This window comes from Gallinula chloropus (genome assembly GCF_964237585.1).
Source record: "Gallinula chloropus genome assembly, chromosome: 5".
In the NCBI taxonomy this organism is placed as follows: domain Eukaryota; kingdom Metazoa; phylum Chordata; class Aves; order Gruiformes; family Rallidae; genus Gallinula; species Gallinula chloropus.
In genome coordinates this window covers 80,908,479-80,928,863 of record NC_140090.1, presented here as the reverse complement: position 1 = coordinate 80,928,863, position 20,385 = coordinate 80,908,479, and the positions used below count along the sequence as shown (strand labels likewise).

Sequence of the window (20,385 nt, the reverse complement as noted above, 5' to 3'; positions counted from 1 at the left end):
ACTGTTTATTGGCTCATTGCCACCCTCACTTAAGTGTGACCAAAAACCTGTGTTAGAATAGGCCCAACATCCAAAATTAACAGTTACTGTACCTGCTCAGATAATGAAGATGCATAGTATCCAACTGAAAGTCATTAATAACTTCTTAATCCTGCACTGGATGGGGGTTTCAAGAGCACATGTATCACTCACTAGACATGAAAACAGCTATTTGTGGGGACAGAAGATGCTGCTGCTCCCTGCCACAGAGGTGTGCCCATTAATGTGCTGCTAATGAGAGCTGAGCCCCCACCCCACCCAGTGAACAGGGGTGTCATCACCCAGTTCTGAAACACCCAGATGCAGTGAGCACACAGAGAGAGAGCAGTAACAAACACAAAGTTCCTCAGCATGATGCTTTAATTGAGCCTGAAGATCTTGACATGGTATCTTCAGCAGAAACACGTTTTCACAGGTAGCATGGTCTTGTGAAACACACAGAGTACACGAGCTGTCTTTATTTACTCCTGGCTGGCTCCACAGGGCTAAGTTGTGTATTGCTCCAACATGATCTAGAACCCAGCAACTGGTCCAAGTGTCTTGGATCCCACTGACGTCCTTCCCTGTTAATTCTCTCCTTTCAGAATAGGCAACAGTTCACCACTTTCCTTCAGTTCCTGCAAAGACAGACACAGCAATTAATCTCCATGTGTGCTCTGTGATGACACCACCAGATTTCCATAGGGACAGTTTACAGACAAGGAAATTGAGTCACTGCCTGTTAAGGGAACACATGAGGTGACCTACTAGAGGTTCCTCTTCACCACGACACTGAAGTTCATAATCTTGTGTTTAAATTCTGTTTCCTGTCTGTTTAGTTAGAGAGGAAGGTTTAGTGAAAAGATAAACCTTCAGAAGAGCTGGTTGGTATCAACTTGAGCAGGTAAAGCCCTGGTCTCCCTCTCCCACAGATGTAATTCCAGACATAATTTAGGCAGATGCAAAACTTTACAGCTTCCAAAATGCCTCCCACAAAATGAAAAGATGAAGAGACGGCCACACACTGATAGATTTTGAGACTACCATAGTGTAAAACAAACAGGACAGTAACAGATTTGTAAGGCCTGTATTATCTTGGTAATTTAAATTCAAGTTACAAGGCTGTTCTCTATCTCTATAGCAAGTTTTAAGCTGTTTTAAAGTAATGTGTTGTGGAGCATATATTATTTTCCAGAAAGAACTGCCTCAGTTTTATTCCATGCTATGCTATATTAGGGAATGCATTTTAACACACTGACAACATCCTTCTACCCATACAAGTTAGTCAGTGTGAGCTGAACACAGTCCAACAACACAAACAGACAAATTACATTTAAATACCAGGGAGAAAGATTTTGCAGCATCTCTGCAATGCCCAGGACTGTACTTACTGATCACCAAAATAACCCACACACTTGTTAAATAAATAAAATTAAAGTCATCTATATAATTTAAGTAATACCAGTATTTTTAGAACTAAATGAGATTTATTGATCGTATCTTCCCAGGAGTTGCAATGTCTGAGGAATTGGCTATAAAACATTCAGACAAGAATGGGCTCAGGAGTATTTGGGGTTTAGAAGAGTGTGCCTGCTCTGTTACAAAAATCAAAAACCACAGTAACAGATGCAGATCTATTTTTGTTGCTGCAGGGTGTGTTGAAACAACCACAATAAACCTCACTTTCTTTCCAGCAAAGAGACTGTTTGCTAGGAAAAAATGTCTCACCCACCTTATTGGAGAAAAGCAATGTCAGAAGTAGAACTAAGGAAGAGAAACCTGTAAAAATGCACCCAGGGGGTAAACAGGGTCTTTACAGTAACAGTAACTGACTGCTGTCAGGAAAAGACATTTCACTGCTAAATCTTGGTGTATGGGAACGCTGGAGATTTAGAGTTCCTTTCAACTCTACACTGAGCTAAGAGAATCACAGAATCAGTCTCAGGGTTGGAAAAGCCCTTTAAGCTCCTGGAGTCCAACCGTCCCTGTCCTGTGCTGACCCAGCTCCCTGAGCACCTCATCTCCCCTCTGTTCAACACCCCCAGGGCTGGGGACTCAGCCCCTCCCTGGGCAGCCTGTGCCACAGCCCCACAACTCTGCCAGGGAAGAACTTTGCCCTCCCAGCTGAGCTGACCCTGCCCTGGGGCAGCTTGAGCCCATTGCCCCTTGTCCCATCTCCTGTCCCCTGGCTGCAGAGACCATCGCCCACCTCTCTGCACCCCCCTGGCAGGGCAGGGGAGGTGGGGAGAAGGGCTCCCCTCAGCCTCCTCTTCTCCAGGCTCAACACCCCCAGCTCCCTCAGCTGCTCCTCAGAGGATTTGCCCTCCAGCCCCTTCCCCAGCCTGGTTGCCCTTCTCTGGACTCGCTCCAGGACCTCAGTGTCCTTCTGATGGTGAGGAGCACAGATCTGGACACAGCCACAGTAAAAGCAACCAGGTCTTTGGGTTTCAAGGTCTAGGGCTGCTACATGGGAATCTCTGTAGGTTATGGGCAGAAAACACCTCTATGGTTTTAAACAAACAGCCCATCCACATGCCAAACAAGACTCTCCCATTCCTACCTTAATAATATCCAGCCCTCCAACAAGTTCTCCTTTCACATACAACTGAGGGTACGTTGGCCAGTTTGAGAAGGTCTTTAATCCTTGTCGCACCTGAGGAACAGAAGCTTCAATGTAAACTTCAGCTTAAGAGCAACAATGACATCCTCAGGAATGGAAATGAAACCCTCCTTAATTACCTCTTCATCTTCCAGAATGTCAAATGTCTCATAATCAACACTGGGAAAAAGAAAGAGGACACAGGATCATTTACTGAAGACCCCTGAGTGGGGGTGTTTACCAGCCAGCTTCCCAATTCACAGGTAACAGGGAGTGAAAAGTCAGCACTTCACACACCAAGAACTGTAATGTAAGAGAAACCAGCACCCAAATTTCATGGGAATCTTCCTATAATACACAGATGACAGAATGAGGCAGTAAAAAGTTAAGCCCTGTAGCTTAGGCTCTACTTGGCCAAAATGCATTTGGAGTAATTCTGTCCACTAGGAGCTTTTAAAAAAAAAAACCCAAACAACAAAATAATACAAGAAAAAATCCCCACACAACAAAATAACCCCCCTCACAGACAGACTTCTGAGGTTTTTATTACAGACTCAACCAGCTGCAGCTGTCTTCAGATACCTCTTGTGTAAAGCCACAGCAATCAAATGCCATTGTACATCTCACCTCTGGCTGGCTCAGGCACAGGTTTAGGTATGCAATGCCTAATAGTCTAAAAACTGGCACTCCTGGGTAACCAGCAACCATGGAGATTCCTGCAAGAGGACCAGGGCTGGTGACAAGGAACAATGACTTGAATGACTGCCACATACTTCCTATAAAACTATATACTGATATATAGTTATCCATCATCTCCAAAACCCAAGCTAACATCTAGCAATTCAGACATCTGCTTAACCTCTAACTAGCAGTACAAATGAAACAGGGGTTCAGTTAATGGAAGATGATACTAATATCTCCCTCACTGCAGAAAGATTTGCTTTGAAGAGCGAAAACTGAGGCCAGATAACATGAGAGGCTCCAAGATTAAGGAAGCAGATCAAGAGACACCTCTCTAAGAAGTGCTGCTTATCAGAGTGGAAGGATTTCTTTCATGTCACCAATCACAGAAGAAAGAAAAAAAAACCCTCTCCTTAATCCAAGCAAGGCAATCAGTGTTTGGGAGTGCTACAGCAGTGTAACACCCAACACATCACATCTGATGTGTATCAAACAAGCATAGTGCTGATTTACAGCATGGGCGTTTCAGTAAAGGTACTTCAAAACACTCTTAAACAGAGGGAGTTACCTTTTGGGAAGTCTGCCACTACTACTTCCCAAACTCTTCATAAATAAAATGCAGTTTTTAAAGCAGAACTGGCTTCCCAAATGAAACACCCCCCACGCTTACGTACCCAGTGCTGTTTATGATCTCTATGATTTGCTTGCTGAATCCACACTTTGCCATCTAGAATGCAGAACACACAGATGTTAAAACATGCACCTGCTGTGTTTAATCCACAGAATTCCAGCTCCTCAAGCCACACTAAAGCTATTACCAATGTATTGCTAGTGGTGACCTTACTGGATGAACAATACTGCTAAGCCTTTTTTCATTCTTTCTGTTGAGCTTTACACAGTGCTCAATGTCTGTCTCTAGATATATTCTGCTGAAATAAATGAAAACATGGAGACTGTGAAACACTCTCCTCAGTTGTGGTGTGAAGTGATAGAAGGCCCCACCAACGAGCTGTCCCCTACCTCTATACCCCTTAAAAACACCCTACAGATACATCTATAGCATGCAATCACTATCTGCAGCCACTGCCCCTGTGCTCCACTCCCCTGGACAGCCTGAGTGGGGTGAGCAATTCTCACAGAGGAGCAGTGCTGCCTGGCTGGGGTAAAGGGCACCACTTATCCCCTGGCTGCTTGAGCACACAACACAGGGACAGACTGACCCTGTGGCTTGCAGTCATTCACTATTATTCTAATCCTAACTGTTAGCAGCTGCCTGTCTTCCATCACTATCTTCATTTCAGTGAGCAAGGTAATTAAGTGCAGCTTAAAGACTCCAGGCACACACCACTGCATGCACATCAGAATGTGGTTCATTTATGGCATGTGGTATTATACTTTAGCCTTAAAAACATCTCACAGCTTTTACTAAATGCAGTTGTGAAAGCACAATAAAGCCAGAGGAATCATAGAAAGATAGAGGACACCTCATCCAATTGGGTCAGAGGGAAATTTCAAGAAACACACATCCAGGGAGAGAGTTTTGGGCAATAAGAGGGTAAATATTGTGGGGCAAGCACTCAGAACATCAAAAGAAAATCCATTATCTGCAAAGATGATCAAAGACCAAAAGGGCCTGCCCCTTCCTCCAATCATTCCTGAGCTGTAGATCAACTGACACACCTCACTGCAGGGCACCAAATGCCCCAATTTTACAGTAAGACACCTCTCAGCATTTTAGCCATGGGTTTCCATCAAACAGAGACTACATGGCTTGCAGAAGCACCAAATGAAGGCACATAACCTACTTCCCAGCATCATTAACTTTGAGGAAAAGAAGGTAATTGTCACCATTTAAAAAACTGTTTTCAATGCTACATAATAGAACTTAATACAGCAATCTTACCTGTTTGCTTCCCTTCATGAAAAGCATCACAGGAGCTTTGTTTATCAAGAGTCTAAGCCTACAGAAGGGGAAAACACAAAGACAGAAATCAGCTCAGTTACTACCTCAAGCTTTGCTTCATCAGGAAAACAAAAGTATAAAGCAGCAACTCACAGCTTCAGCAGATGCCAACAAAACACTGTTATAAGCAACTCCACTCATCAGGATTGCTGACAGTAACTCTAGTGAATTAATCTGAACCATCCTGTTAGTTTTACAGCAAGAATTTACTTTTCTAGTCTGGCCTCTAAGTACCAAGCAGCAGCAAGTTTAAGGAGAAACATCATTTTAGGATATTCTAAATACAGTGTCAGTACCTCATGACATACTGCTTTTTCACATACCAAATACAATACTACTCAGCATTTCTCATTCTCCACAGGAGAAGGGCTTTTGCACAGTTAAGAGCCATACCCATTGTCTACCAGTCCTAAGATCTATGGGTAACCATGACCAAAACCAGGAGTAGGTCTGGTTTGCCCTGCTGACCCCTCTCCTGATGCTGCTCTACCCACAGACACTCCCATTCTCACCTTCTCTCAGGAAAGGCTTTCTCTGACAGCTGATGCACAATTTAACCTCAAAATGCAAAACACAGGGGTTTCTTTTTGTGGCCTTGGTGAAATGATTTACAAGTTACTAGAGGAACAAGGGTAAGCTGCTGCCATGGGACACATTCAAAAGGAGTTACTAATTACACAACTCTGAAAGGAATATCCTGCATTACATTATTTCTCCCCTGCACTGAGAAAGCCAAAGAGCCACAACCAGTCACATCTAGAGCACTGTATAACTTGCTCTTGCCATCCTCAGGCAGCAAGAGGGGATCTACCAGATCCTATCTGCCTTCAAGGTACAGGCCACCTTCTCAGGAAACCAGCCCTCCTCTGCATATCAGTGGCACTGATCACACAAGAACCAGGGAAAAGCAGCCACTCCTACTAGCAACTTCTCCAACAGAAGGACTTCCCAGCTATCTGGAGCTTGGCTGCCTGGGGCACACCAGAACTTCAAACACCTTCAAATGGGAATAAATTGGTTTCCAGATATTACACCTGAGTCAGGAAGCAACAGCTTCCCACTGATGCAGCACATACTCATGTTGCCAAGGTGAAAGAAAGCAGGAATTGAAGGAGATGAGTAAAAGTGAGATGAGCCTCCAGTGACATCATCATTACAAAGTCTACATCAAATAAAGCTAACAAAAGCTCTTAATGTTTAAAAGATTATCTTCTCAGTCATCCTTAAAGCAGATATTCTTGAAAGACAGGCAAGAAGGAATCTACACAGTCCTGCTGTAATTAGAAGTTAACAAGCTACAACTATAATAAGCAAAGTCAGTTGGAACAATATAGCTTCATATATAAGTGATGCCTACTGCACATAGAAAATGGAGCATATTAAACAACTGCAGGAGTTCTGTACTTAGAGAAATTCTTGACACCCTTTTGATAATGTCAAAGAAGATGAATCTGTCTAAGGAGCTTCCCCTGTATAAATGAACATACCTCAAAAACCAGACACCCTTACAACAGTGACATAACACATCATACCTGTCCTCCAGCTTCTGTGTCTTGGGACAGACCGTGTCCAGTTCTCCAGATGCCTCAAGTTCCTGGTGAGATGGAGAAGAAAAATCAGACTTAAAACCCAAGAAAAAACACATTTCTGACAACCAAGAAGATCAGGAATTTCTCTGTTTCTAACCTTGACAATATCAAGTCCACCTATAAGCTCTCCAGCTACATAGAGCTGTGGGTAAGTTGGCCAATTAGAGTATGTCTTCAGTCCCTGACGAACTTCTTCATCAGAAAAAATATCAAAGCTGCTAAATGAGATGCTGTGTTTGTTGAGGATCTCCACCATCTGCTTGCTGAAACCTGCAAACACAAGAAGAGGAGTTACATTTACTTACAGAGCATTCTTGTGTCCATACTGGACCTTATTCATTTAAAAAAATGCAGTTCTTCCAGTCAGCAAGTTCACAACCACTCCAGTGTGTTATTCTTTGCTCTATCCATATCCTCAAATATTATCAAGGCCCCCTGCTGTGCCACCAGCTCTAACTTTGAAATTTGGCTTTTGTAACGTTTTACTCCTACTTTTGCTTTAAGAGCATGTCCTTTCCTACTTGAGGGGAAAAGGTAGACCCCCTTTTTTAACTTCTTTATGTTCACATGAGTACTTCAGGTGATTTTACCACCCTTGTGACACTTTCACACCATGCTTTGCCTTCCCTCATGACAAGTTTTCATCATGCTCTGCTCTGGCAACACTATCCCAGCAGTATGTTAAGCACAGAATATACTGAGGTAAACACCCAGGTTTTAGAAGTTTATTATGTGGCCAACCTTGGGGAAAAAGTTTCTCCCTTCAGCAGCTACGCAACTTTCTCCTAACAAAATCATCATACTATGTTTAAAATGCTAAATAATAATTTAAGTATTATAGAATTCACAGTCTATAATCACATAAATCATCCTACACCAGAGGGAAACCCACACAAAGCTTCACTGTCAAACAACCCCCCTTCTCTATCAGAAATTTGCCATAGCGATTTATTTCTTTTTAAAGACAACAAATGGTTCTTCAAAACCTTAAGTCTCCACAGAAATTCTTCAAAATCAATTTCAGAAGCCTAAGACACACACACCCACTGCTCACACATAGGCATGGGTCATCCTTGACATCAACAAGTCCATTTTTTGTGTGGTAACCTGAAAGGAAACCTCAGGCTCATGTTCAAAGCCAACTCTTTGCCATGAAAATTATGCTCATCAGGAAAAAACACTAAGTACACTGCAATGCATTGAAAGATTTTGGAGTTTTGCTTCATTTCCAGCACGTGGTCTTTATCCAGAAGTATTCCAAGCGCTGGCACTGGTGTGCTCATGCCCATCCCTCCCCTAAGGAGGCAGAAGCCCCCCACAGACAATGCTATCATACAGTTTGCAAACAGGATCCATGAGAATCTCTCCAGAACTCTGTGTGGTAACAGCATCTGCTTTTTATTTTTGCCAATTCGTTCTATTTTGGATTCAAATGCCCTTGCAATCCTACCCATTCCCTCAAAAGAATTCCAACAAACGCTGTGAAGGCAAATGGAAATCTATAGACAGCTATTAAAAGAGAGACAATGCTTAAAGGCTCTCAAAAAGGAATACAAAAATAAGGCAGCTTTAAATGGGAAAAGGCATCAAAGTGCCACACAAGAATAACCTTTGATTTCAGCTTGCAAGATCACCTATCAGATGTTGAAATAGGGATTTTCACTGCAGCTTTCTGCAGTTTTCATGACCTGCCATTTATTGAGATGTGAAGTAGCAGCATTTATATCCACAGCATCTCAGCTGCTTTTCCTTCTACGGCTGCAGTGTGAAGTTCATGTACAGCCTGAAGTGAAACACAGATCCTGAGATCCCTCATACATCTGGGAGTTCATTAGTAAACAGCTAAAGGCTGATTGCTGATAGTTATTCCATCACCAATACATTAGCTCCTTTCTAGGGTAAGGAGTTGGGGGGAGCTGTATTTTAGCTGTAGGCAGTTACATGCAAGCAGGGAGGATTGATCGGCTGTGCTTCGTTTTGAAGGGTTGGGGTAGCAAGCCTGGAAGTGTGATGCTGGGGGATGAAGTGCCAGCACAGCTTTCCTTTCCTCACACAAGATGCAGGATGAATTCCTGAAGAAATTCCATACATGCATTACAGGGAGTAATTAAACCACTAACAGTGTTTTAAGCAGTTATCCAAACGACCACTAATGCCACTCCAGATTCCACCCCAACAGCAGCACAGTAAATGAATGGTGGTATTAATGAAGCAAATAAACAACCCCCAGCACAACCCCAAATGAATCTGCTGGGACAATGCAATGCACAGAGTGACCATGCACAGCTGCCAGCAAACACAGAGCCAAGGGGACAGACCTCACCTCACACTGTGCTTAGCTGGCTTCTCCAGCAAAGAAATTACCAACTACAAGAAGATCCCAAAATACACAGCTGGGTAGGGTTCCCTCTGCTGCCAATGAGTGCAATCCTGTGATCTGCATCAAAACAGACAGGATTCAAAACTGCCTTCACCTCTGAACAGGCACAGCTCCTTTTATTGGATTCTATTTTTAGTGCTCCTGCTACAGCAGGTCTGCATCATCTCTGACAAAATGTTAAATTACCTTCACCTTGAAGATGACTTTGGCTATTCTTGGAAGTTCAGCAGACCCAGCTTACACTAACCTCTCCCAGCTCCTGCCAGGAACCAGCACAGCAGCCTCACTCAGGCAAGGTATTTACCTGCAAAATTAGGAGCTGCAAGCTCACTTGTTTTAATACTTCCAATTTTAATACAGGCTTCTATTTAGGTAAGTACCTCCTGTGCATGTTTCATGGAGCCCCAGGGATCAAATGTAACAACTGAAAGCTTTGAGAAGGATCTGCTTTTTCATATTAAGACATGGAAATGGATTTGTGTTACACTCAAGTCTCTTTCCATATTGAGTTTATGAAGTGCCTAGCTTTTTTTTAACCTTGATGCCTTGAGGTCTTTTTTATGGGTTTTCTGTGGTGTTGTTTTTTTTTAAATAGCCTCAAAATTCTCTCCCATCAAAGTCTCAAACACATGAAAAACAGTCAAGGGTCTTTTCCTCTGCATAACTTTAAACACCCTGCAATTCACAGCTCTTGACAGCCAGACTCCCACTCTCCTGCCTGATACACACTGTCAGCCCAAAGCTACTCATGGCAACTGGAGCCCAGCACCTTCCCCACTGCCACATGGTGCTCAGCTCCCTCCTTTGCCAAGCACTGGTCCTGACCCAAAGCCACCTAAGTTAATGTTAAGACTTAGGTACTTTACACACCCAACTCTCAGCTACAATAACTACAACTTTATGGAAGGACACAAGTAGCCCTCCTGAACCAGAACATCTTCACAGACACAGTGCAGAGGACATTGGGCAAATCACAGCACCAGTCTGCACCATTCCCACCTCACCAAATCACCACATTCTCCATGGCCACCCATCCCTTCCCCTTCCAACAGGACAGTGATACTGCATCTTGAACCCTTCCAGATCAAGATAAATGGACAAAACATGTAAAATCAGTTTCTTTTACACTATTCCACCCATTTCCCTTTGCACAGATCTCCACCCAGTTTCTTTTGGAAGCTCAACAGACACACTCCAACAAGCCCAAGCAGCAGCAGCTACATGGGGATGCCCACACTTGAAACAGGTAACTGAAGTCAATACACAGAACTTCCACAGCTGGACCACCAGCAGTGTGCACCCCACAATTATGTGAACACAGCATCGATACATCATCACTCCTGAAGCAAGCACTCATGGACCTCAGAGCAGGCACGAGCAGCATGCTGAGCCCTTCCCAGAAGAAAGAGAAGTCCACAAGTCCTCATGTCTCTCCTCAAAGTGGATTTAAAGATATTTAGTTCATGTGCATCTCTGCCATGATACAGAAACATTACAAGCAAGTGCTCAAGCCCGTGCATGCTGCTGTCAGCCATGCACAGAGGGGCCAAGAGAATGTTTTATTTACTTTTAGAGACAAGTAACTGAGGTTCTGTGTGACAATTTAACTTCTCTGGCAGTTTCCACCTCTCTATTGTAAATCCAGGCCTGGAGGTTGGTGGCAACAAAAATCCCAGTCATTGGGCAATTCCTGTTAGTCCTTGAGCTGAATTGCTCTCTTCAGACTCTCACCTGAATTCAACATGTGTAACTACACACACAAGATGTGTCAGGAGTAAGCACTGAGCTACCTGGGGGAAAGGTGTCCAGGCACAAGGACAGCACTGCACCTCACACTTAGAAACCCCCTCATCTTTGAGATGATGCCCTTTCCAAAATTTAACAGCAATTCTCTAGCTGCACAGCAGCAACACAGACACACTTCATTACCATTTCTAGACTGCAGTGTCATGTATCTCCTGCAGAACCGAGGAGACCTGATAACCAGCCCAAAGGAGGGGCTGTCACACTGACCCCCAGCAGACCCTTACCACAGCGAGGTTCTTTGGGAGACCCTTTCATGAAGAGCATGCAAGGGGCAGCGTTGATGAGCCTCTTCAAACGGGCACTGAGATCTTCTTTTGCACGGTCGCTGGAGGCAGCGGAGCCCGAGCCGCCAGAGGCGTGGCGCTGCACCTTCCTGGTGAGCTCTGGGGCATGGGCACCATCTAACCTGTCCACTCTCTGGGAATTCTACACAAGCCAGAACACAGAGTTAGAGGAGCACGTTCAGAGTTTGTACTGTAATAAAGCAACACAGTAAAGCCACCATATAAAGATAGATTTTCAGGGGCAGGGTGGATTAGTGTATTGATCTAAGCCAGACTTCAGCTCCAAGACTCATGCCATTGTGTTGCCTGGCTGCTCTCAAGGCTAGAGAATTTGTTCTTAGAGGAATTTACTAAAGAAAACACCATGAATTTTATTCTTACAGGCAAATGGGACCTAAAGAGACTTGTCATTTCTACCAGAAGATGATTTACTCGTGTTTCTGCCATGTTGTAGAACCAGAGCTATACAAGGAAACATTACTGAGGAGTTTCTGACCCAGTCCAAGGTATAACTGAAGTCAGAGCTATGCAAGCAGCCCAAAACAGTGAAGGAAGCTCTGAAATATTATGCATCAAATGTAAGAACCATTTCTATCTACTTTTCTTGGCTGCACTGGATGGACAGACTTAAGTCAGACACACTAAGTGTTCCTTCACTGTGTTCTTAACATTCCACCCTCTGGGAGCAGCATTAAGTATACATATTAAGAATCCACATGCAATCCATCTTCTCATAAATCCTGTTTCTCTTACCTTAAAGAATAAGAAGGTTGGGACAGAACTAATTCCATACTTTTCAGATACTTCAGGCACAGCTTCAGCTTCCAGCTAAAACAAAACAAAGAGATTATGAAAATAATCTTCTTTAAAGTTTGACTAGGGATGTCAATCCTGTCTAGAATGTTCTTCTAGGCATTTTATACATTTAAAAAGGGTTTGATGCAGAAGTTGGTGACACATTTGCATTTAAATGAGACTCACTGGGTTGGCATGTCACCCACTGAGCCTACACGGTGTCAAAACAGGTTCAGAGGTTTTTATTTTGTTGCACATTTCAGAAGATGCCTGGAGGCTACGAATAAAATTTTTGGTGCACTAGTGACCTAGTAAATTTTCAATCATATGCAGCTACCACTATATTGAAATCCATAAATCATTGACCCCAGTTATGTCATGATTACAGTGCTTATTTTCTGCCCACAGCAATTCTTGCTGTTTGCTCTATTGACTAATTTCAAGGGGCAGTACATCACGACTGACATTTGCAGCCTTCTGCAAATTATGAAGGAAAAAGTAGTGTTTCTTCAATAAGCTATTGATGTCTAATAAATTTTATTTTTAACTCCTGAGAGGCTCCCCAGTCCTGAGCAGCAAGCTTGTCAACATCACTGGTTCTAATTTTCCTTGGAGTTCAAGTGCATACCTGGGCATTACATAATGTAGGAATTTTCCAGGGAAATGGATCTTCAAATTAAATCCAGTGTTGTGGTTTTCTGTGCACAGGCTAAAAGCTTACCCAGGCCACAGAAGATGCAGCACAGGGTGCATGAAGACACTGCCTCTGTAACAACCACAGTTCATGGCTGAAAAAGCTGTAAGAGGTCTAAATGTTTCAGGCAGCTGTGATCCAGTGTACATGAGAAAACACCTTCCAAATTCTTCTTCCACCATCAGGGAATGAACAAGGAACAAGAGTGCTGCTTAACAGCTTCTCCTGCCTGCCCTGCCCAGCCTTAGCATTATATTCCTTCTCACTATTAACTGAAATGCAGTGAAGCTCTGAGTATCTGCGCTCCTCAGCATCAGAAGGACATGGAGGTCCTGGAGCGAGTGCAGAGAAGGGCAACCAGGCTGGGGAAGGGGCTGGAGGGCAAATCCTCTGAGGAGCGGCTGAGGGAGCTGGGGGTGTTGAGCCTGGAGAAGAGGAGGCTGAGGGGAGACCTTCTCCTCACCTCCCCTGCCCTGCCAGGAGGGTGCAGAGAGGTGGGCGATGGTCTCTGCAGCCAGGGGACAGGAGATGGGACAAGGGGCAATGGGCTCAAGCTGCCCCAGGGCAGGGTCAGCTCAGCTGGGAGGGCAAAGTTCTTCCCTGGCAGAGTTGTGGGGCTGTGGCACAGGCTGCCCAGGGAGGGGCTGAGTCCTCAGCCCTGGGGGTGTTTAACAGAGGGGAGATGAGGTGCTCAGGGAGCTGGGTCAGCACAGGACAGGGATGGCTTGACTTGATGAGTTTAAAGGTCTTTTCCATCCTGGTGAGTCTGTGGTATTTTCCTGCTAGAGCATGATTTGTTCCAGCTATTCAGGCCCTTAATGAGCTCACTACCCCAGCAGTGCAAGGCAGAACTGAGTGAAGCCCAAGCTTCACCTCCATTTCTGTAAATCAAGGCTCCAACAGGACCAAGTGAGAAACTAGAGCCACAAACTGAAAGCTGTAAATAGATTCCAATTATCTATTCTCTTTCAAGTGGCTAACGATCCAATGACTTCCACCTACAATATTAATTTTCTCTTCCAGTAAAAGTGCCTGCTTACTGGGATACTTGTGTTCCACTCTGGTGAGGTTCACACACACAGAGCAGCTTTCAGTGCTTATTGAAGTAACTTGCTGTTACTGGTAGAACTTCCCAGGGCACTGTTCCTAACTATTCTGGGTGTAACTTTGAGATGTGCCCGTCTTGGTCAGTCATTTGTAACAGTCTGAGGAGTCAACAGGAGTTAACAGGCTCTTTCCAATTAACAGGCAGACTGACTATTGTGGAATACAGACCAAAACCTCACAAAGAACTTATAAAATCAAATATATTCCTCATGACAAGTCAGGTGTTGTCTCCATTCATCTCCACACCCCCCCCCCCAAAGAAAAAGCATCAAGAAAAGCCACCCAAGTCATTCAGTAGCTCATTATCTCAAAGCAAGGATGCCAGTAACACTGGGGGAAGAGGGAAGGGAGGTGCCATGAGCTTAGTTTTGCAATACTTGCATCACTTCAGGACCTTGTTATTAAAAAATAAATCACAGCTGAATAATAAGGGTTATACATAAATAATAAATTAAGATTAATAAAGAGGCAAGTGAGAGTTTTCAAACTTTCCTGAGCCTACCTGCATTTTCAAAGTGTTTGGTATTAGTCTTTTGAAGCTGTAAGTAATAAAACACTACCATTAAAATGGTTCCATCCTTCTGTTTCACAGAGAAATGCCAACTGAGAGAGAAATCATTAAAAAACCCACAAAACCTAAAGGCCATAAGAAATCAAATTAAAACACTCACCCACAGCTGGCTGCTCCATTACTCCCTGCCCTCATCATCACTGCAGTGTCTCGTTAACAAGACAAAGCTGGTTTAAAACCAGGGGCATGTTGATGAAGCACATTCATTTTTCCCTCCACACTGGTTCTCCTACCAGGGTGTGCAGATGATCTCACAGAAACACAGCATCTCTGTGTTTACAGCACACAGAGATATACCACTGTCATCTTGGTGTGACAGCGTGGCACAGACTTCAATTCACCTTCCTTTAAACGTGGTGAAAATTCCTGTCCAGCTTTATTATCAGACAGAAAAGGATCTGGTCAGCCAGCTAACAACATCACAGGGACAAATGAAGTCTCTAGAACACTTGAGAAGGGCAGCACTGCCAAATTAATCTCAAATCAGGGGTTAGAAATGCTTTAGAAATACAGCTCTCTAGAACTGAAGGACTGAGACGTGGCAGGCACGAGGAATTTCAAACCCTGTGTTAGGTAACTAGTGAAACACACACCTTTGTTGTGTCTCAATAGCCTGATGTTTCTTTCTTTAAATAAGGCAGTAAACTGGATGTGTTATTTAAGCTTGCAATATTAAGTCTGGAAAGGTGAACCTGCAGCTTCCATCACACCTATTTTTGATGCATCTCTTGCATTCAGCTCCCATCCTTAAACATGAAGGACCTTCACAAACCACTCTACTCACACTCTGCAATAAAGGGTCTGTGATTAAAACGAGCTCAGCTGCCTGACTTACCTTCACAAACGCCACCTGTGTGTGCTCCTTTGCTAGTGCTGCCATAACCTCATTCATCTGAGCACACTGAGGAGCCCATGGTGCCCAGAAGTGGACAACGACGAGGGACCTGGTAATAAAGCAGTAAGTTAAAAATCACTATCAGCACTTATTTTTATAAAGGGAATCAGGCAATATAAAAACTTGATGTGCCATGGCAAAAAACAACCCCACAAATCAACCCCCCCCATCTTCATGGAATAGCCTCTTGTCTTTCATCATGTCAGTCAGAGCTTGTTTCTCCTTCAGAAGCTGATTAAAACTGGCAGTTTACAGACTAGTATAAACTGGAACTACACAAAACAAGGCAGTTCTACTTCCCTGCCAGTGCCAGCCTTACAAATTTAGACCTGAGCTCAGGCACAGTCGAAGACATCTGCTCCAGTGCTGTCTGGATTCTTCCAACACTCTCATACACAAGTCACTGCCCACAATGACCCTGAAGGCAAACCACCTCTCTAATTGAGAGACTCTCTCAGGGAATACTCCTCCCAACAGATTTCACTGCTCAGGACTGACACCAGCATTTAAACCCCAGGAAAGGCTCACTGCAGCGAGTTACTCTGCTTGTAAGTGGCATTTCAGGTGGACTTCTAGAGAAAGCCAAGACCATACCTCACTGCTCAGGGTAAAACCTTGGCTGCAGAACTGTTTTAGCACATAAACTTCCATCACAAAACTCTGTGTAGAGCTTGAGGGGAGAGGAAGAGGCAGGTGACAGCTGGGGCAGGAGCTTTACCTGCCCATACAGAGACAGGTCTTCCAAACACTGCTGCAGCTGTCAGCTCCTACAGACACCTTCTACCTACGACCTCCGAGCCAAAGGAGACAGCACTTGGAGGTGCCATCTCCACATCACAGCCAACTTTCTCCCTCAAAATAACAAGGTGAAAATAATTAGGTAGGTAGGGGGATGGGAAGGTATGATTTATATGGATGAGAATATCTAGTCACAACAGGCAGAAAATTTTTAAATTGAAAAAAAAGCAGCAGGTTGGCATTTCAGATGACAGACCCAGCTCTGATGCAGAGAAAAGAGCTTTGGCTTTCATTTGAAATACCAACTTTGAGACCCCTTCCCACAAAGCTGTTAATAACCTATCAAGAATGACCAAAACCAATTTGCTTTCATAATTTAAAAATCAACATTTTGCTACTAGACTGTCTCATCTCCTTAGAGGTACCTCAGCTTTTCCAGTGGCACAGAACGAAGTTGAGTTGAAACTGCAGGATGAGTCTGTATTTAAAACACACAATTTTTACATCAGTTAGGGTACAAGAAGGGCAAGACCCCTTCCCTGCCACCACGAAGTATTCCATGAATGCTCATTTAATTCAGCATGCATAGCAGGACACATCTGAGGAGGAATCACCATCACATGGCTGTTTAATCCTCATTCCATCAGAGTCTGGCTCTTAGCACTAAGCTTTTATCTTCGTGAAGGCCATCCTTCTAATTCACACACACCAAGGGGTTTAGGGTGGGTTTTGGAGAAATTCATTCACAGAACAAGCTTAATTTTGCAATAAGACTCCTGGTATCTGAGCAGTTTAAATTTAACTTGAAAAACAGCAAGAGCAATTCAAATCATTAAGAAAGAAAGAAAAACAAGAGTCAGCAAAGCCAGGCACGTAAGTGATTCTAAACAAAGGGTTTCTTGCTTCAAACAAGATATTTAAAAATAACAGTAGAGTTTTTAGAAAAAGAGAACTGTACAAAAAAAGCTTACAGTGAGTCCCCAATTTTCTCTTCCTCTATCATTTTATATTTCACAATTTGGAGGAAGAGCTGTGGGTCCAAAAATAAAATTAACTTTCCTGAATGAAACCTGTTTTAACCTTCAGTAGCTGAAGGAAGAACAGGACACATCGGATGTTTTCTGGGGGGAAACAAAGAGCCCAAAGCTTTGTTTCTAAATGTTTGGGGTTTTCTTTTTCTAAATCAGTTCAGAGTCCTAAAGCACACTGTCCAAAGAGACCACTGACCAGAACAGCAAGACATTCTCCAGCAGGGATATCCAGAAAAGAATTACTCCACAGGTCACTCTCCTTTTGGAGAAGACACATAGATTTAAGTATTTCTAATCTTTCTGATAAGCAGCCTAAATTACTTGGATTATAAATTGATTTTTCTAAAACACAGTCCAAGCAAACCAACAGATTCCAGAGCAATAATAGAAGCAGCTCTGTAATTTTGAAGACATTGGCTCAGATCATCTGTTGCAACTGCAAAACCCAGATGCATTTACAAAAGATCAAGCCTTGAAATTTACACTTATTCCATAACACAAAGTTTACTAATCACTTCATGTCAAAGATTCATTTTCTGAAACAAAAACTCCCATTAACTGTCAGCATAAAACACCAGCAGTTGCAGCTGATGAGCAATAATCCTGTTAGTTCAGAAAAAGCCAGAAGTACATTCGGGGGGCAAAAAATTAGCAATAAAATAGCATTAGGCCCAGCCTTAAATATTCAGCATGTTTTTTGTCTTAAGCTTTATCTTTCAAGAGAAAAATGCCTCCTTGAAGAAACCTTCTCCTTCCTCACTTAATTGAGTGTTTAAAGCTACTCCTCTGGCCACCCAAAATAAAAAGCATAAATAAAAATAAAAAGTCACAGAATCACAGGATTGTAGAGGTTGGAAGGGACCTCAAGAGATCAGAGTCCAACCCCCCTGTCAGAGCACCGTCCTTAGGGCAGAAAATAACCAAAGTAGCCAAAATAACCAAATCCATTAAAGAGAAAACTGTTCTGTGGCAAGAGTCACTCAGGGGTTGTTGAAAAAAAACCTTCCAGAGCAGTTTAACTTGTTCCCAAAGCTGTTTAAATCTCCAAGACCCATCTGACCTTCCTCTGGGATGTCCCCACACAACAATTCAGCTGAAGAGTAACTCCAGGAAAGAAAACTGAAACTCACACAACAAGTTTCCAGGAATCTAGGGTCGGGGGATTTTTTTCTCCCCCTATTTTTCCACGTCTATAAGTTGTTGTTAAGAAAGCCATGCTACGAGTTTCATAACCCTTTTTAAAGCGCTTTTCTCATCCAGTTCAAGGCCACTCACTACAGCAGCCAAACCACACAGACACCGTTTTAACCTGCCCCACAAGACCCAGTTAAAGGCACACTCAGCTAGTGGGTTACAAGCCCCAGTAACAGCTCCTACCCCTTTGCTGCAGCACAGCAAACAAGCCAAGCTCGCAGCCAAGCCTGACACTCCTCCTTTAGGCACCTGGTTACCATTAATGCTTACTCACAGGGGTAACTATGGGGGCTCGTTCAGAGTCCCCCCCAAAGGCTCCAGACCTCAGATACCAAACCAAAAGCCCCCGTGGCGACTGAGAACCAGCGGCACCACGGTAAGGACAGCCCTGCGACTGCCCAGCCGAGCACAGAGCCAGGCTGAGGAGAGAGACCCGCCCGAGAGACGGGCAGTCCAGTTTCGCACCGTTTCTCAGTAAAGCCAGCAGGTTTCTCAGGGAAAGCGTGGGACGCTGGCTGTGCTGCTGCCGCCTCAGCGCCCAGGAGGCGGCACAAAGGCTGAGACCCGCACCGCTCCTGCCGGCCGCAGCAGCCCCGGAGGCCCTGCCGAGCAGACAGGCCCTCAAGACAAACGCGCAGCCCTGCCCCAGCCCGCCGGCCGCAGGCTCTTATCCCCCGCAGAGGCTTCGCCAGCCCCGGGCCTACAGCGGGGCAGAGAGGGCAGCCAACACCGCCCGCCACACAGCCGGCACTGCGCCCGTCACACACACCACCGCTACCGCCCCGCCTCACAGCCGGCACCGGGCCCGCCACCCCCCCGGCACCGGGCCCGCCACCAGCTCACCCCCCCCCGGCACCGGGCCTACCACCCCCCTTCCCCCGCAGCCGGCACCGGCCACTCACGCAACTCGGGCCAAGCTGACGAGGCGTCGGCGCAGCCAGGCTCCAAGGAAGGCCGAGTCAACCCCCCAGCGCCGGGCTGCCCCGGCCCCGCCGCCCTCGCTCGCCGGGCAGCCCCCGCTCTCTGGCGGAGCGGCGGAAAGGCAGCGCGGCGAGGCCAGCCCTTCCCGCCAGGCCGCCGCGGGGCCTGCTGGGCGGCAGGCTCCGCTCCCTCCGAGCCCGTCGGGCCTCACCGGTCCGGCTGCTGCAGCAGCTGCTGGAACTGCTCGGTCGAGCCGGCCGCCACCACCTCCCCCGCCGCCATGGCCGGACCGCTGCCGCCGCCGGAAGAAGGAGTGGCGGCGGCTCACGTGGGAGCGAGGCCGCGCAGGCGCGGTGGCGGCGCGGTGGCGGCGGGGAGGAAGCGGCGGCCATCTTGGGCCGGGGCGGGGCTGGCGGGTGCTGCTTGTCGCTCGGTCCCTCCGCGTCTGGCGGGCAGTCTGGCTTTGCAGGCAGGGATTCATGGATACCGCTGCCCGGCCCCTTCGCGGCCATCGATCTCACCAGAAAGCGCGGTGCGGGTCGCGGAAACGAAATGCGAAGCCGCAGCACTTGTGTCATAGAATGACTGCAGCGCCGGGGCTGGAGGGGACCCGCCAGACCACCGAGTCCAACCCCAGCCTGACCCTGCCCAGCCCGGCTCCAGCCCGTGTCCCCAAGCACAGCACCCACACGCCTTTTAAACCCCTCCAGGGACGGTGACCCCACCACCTCCCTGGGCAGCCTGTTCAATGCCTGACAGCCCTTTCAGCACAGAAATTCTCCTGACATCTGACCTAAATCTCCCCTGGGGCAGTTTGAAACCATTCCCTCTCCTCCTGTGGCTTGTCACCTGAGAGAAGAGACCGACCCGGCATCTCTGAAACCCCCTTCCAAGTAGTAGTTTTTTTCTCGGGAGGAAAAAAGGCAAATAACGTAACAGGAATGTTCATAACTCTCTATTTATATTGGAAGTCAAAGTCTGTGGAAACACAGAGCTTGGCCAGTGCTCTAAACACGGATCTGAGTCTGGCCAGGAAAGGGCCCTGTGTGTGATACCATTGCCAGGTTAAGCTTTACCTCTGGGTGGAAACACCCAAACAGGTTTTAATGTCACACAGAT

The 20,385-nt window shown here is 45.5% G+C and overlaps 1 protein-coding gene across 1 annotated transcript; it reads right to left on the bottom strand.

Moving 5' to 3' along the window:
• Positions 1 to 381: 381 nt before the first annotated feature.
• Positions 382 to 19,558, bottom strand: GLRX3 (glutaredoxin 3). The gene is made up of 11 exons (XM_084265598.1): positions 19,478 to 19,558; positions 15,323 to 15,431; positions 12,074 to 12,148; positions 11,261 to 11,462; positions 6,948 to 7,120; positions 6,794 to 6,855; positions 5,202 to 5,259; positions 3,973 to 4,025; positions 2,758 to 2,797; positions 2,579 to 2,671; positions 382 to 656 (listed from the first exon to the last, which is right to left on the bottom strand). Exons 1-11 carry the CDS (start codon positions 19,546 to 19,548, stop codon positions 606 to 608), a joined length of 987 nt encoding a protein of 328 aa, XP_084121724.1. The 5' UTR covers positions 19,549 to 19,558; the 3' UTR covers positions 382 to 605.
• Positions 19,559 to 20,385: the final 827 nt, after the last annotated feature.

Bases quoted from the DNA above. Each gene is read 5' to 3' on its own strand.
- GLRX3 (XM_084265598.1), bottom strand. From the start codon at position 19,548: ATGGCGGCGGGGGAGGTGGTGGCGGCCGGCTCGACCGAGCAGTTCCAG. The intron at 2,798-3,972 runs GTACGTAAGCGT...TCTTTTTCCCAG, and splicing joins GAGATCATAAACAGCACTGG to TGTTGATTATGAGACATTTG. The intron at 657-2,578 runs GTAGGAATGGGA...CTGTCTTTGCAG, and splicing joins GAGGGCTGGATATTATTAAG to GAACTGAAGGAAAGTGGTGA.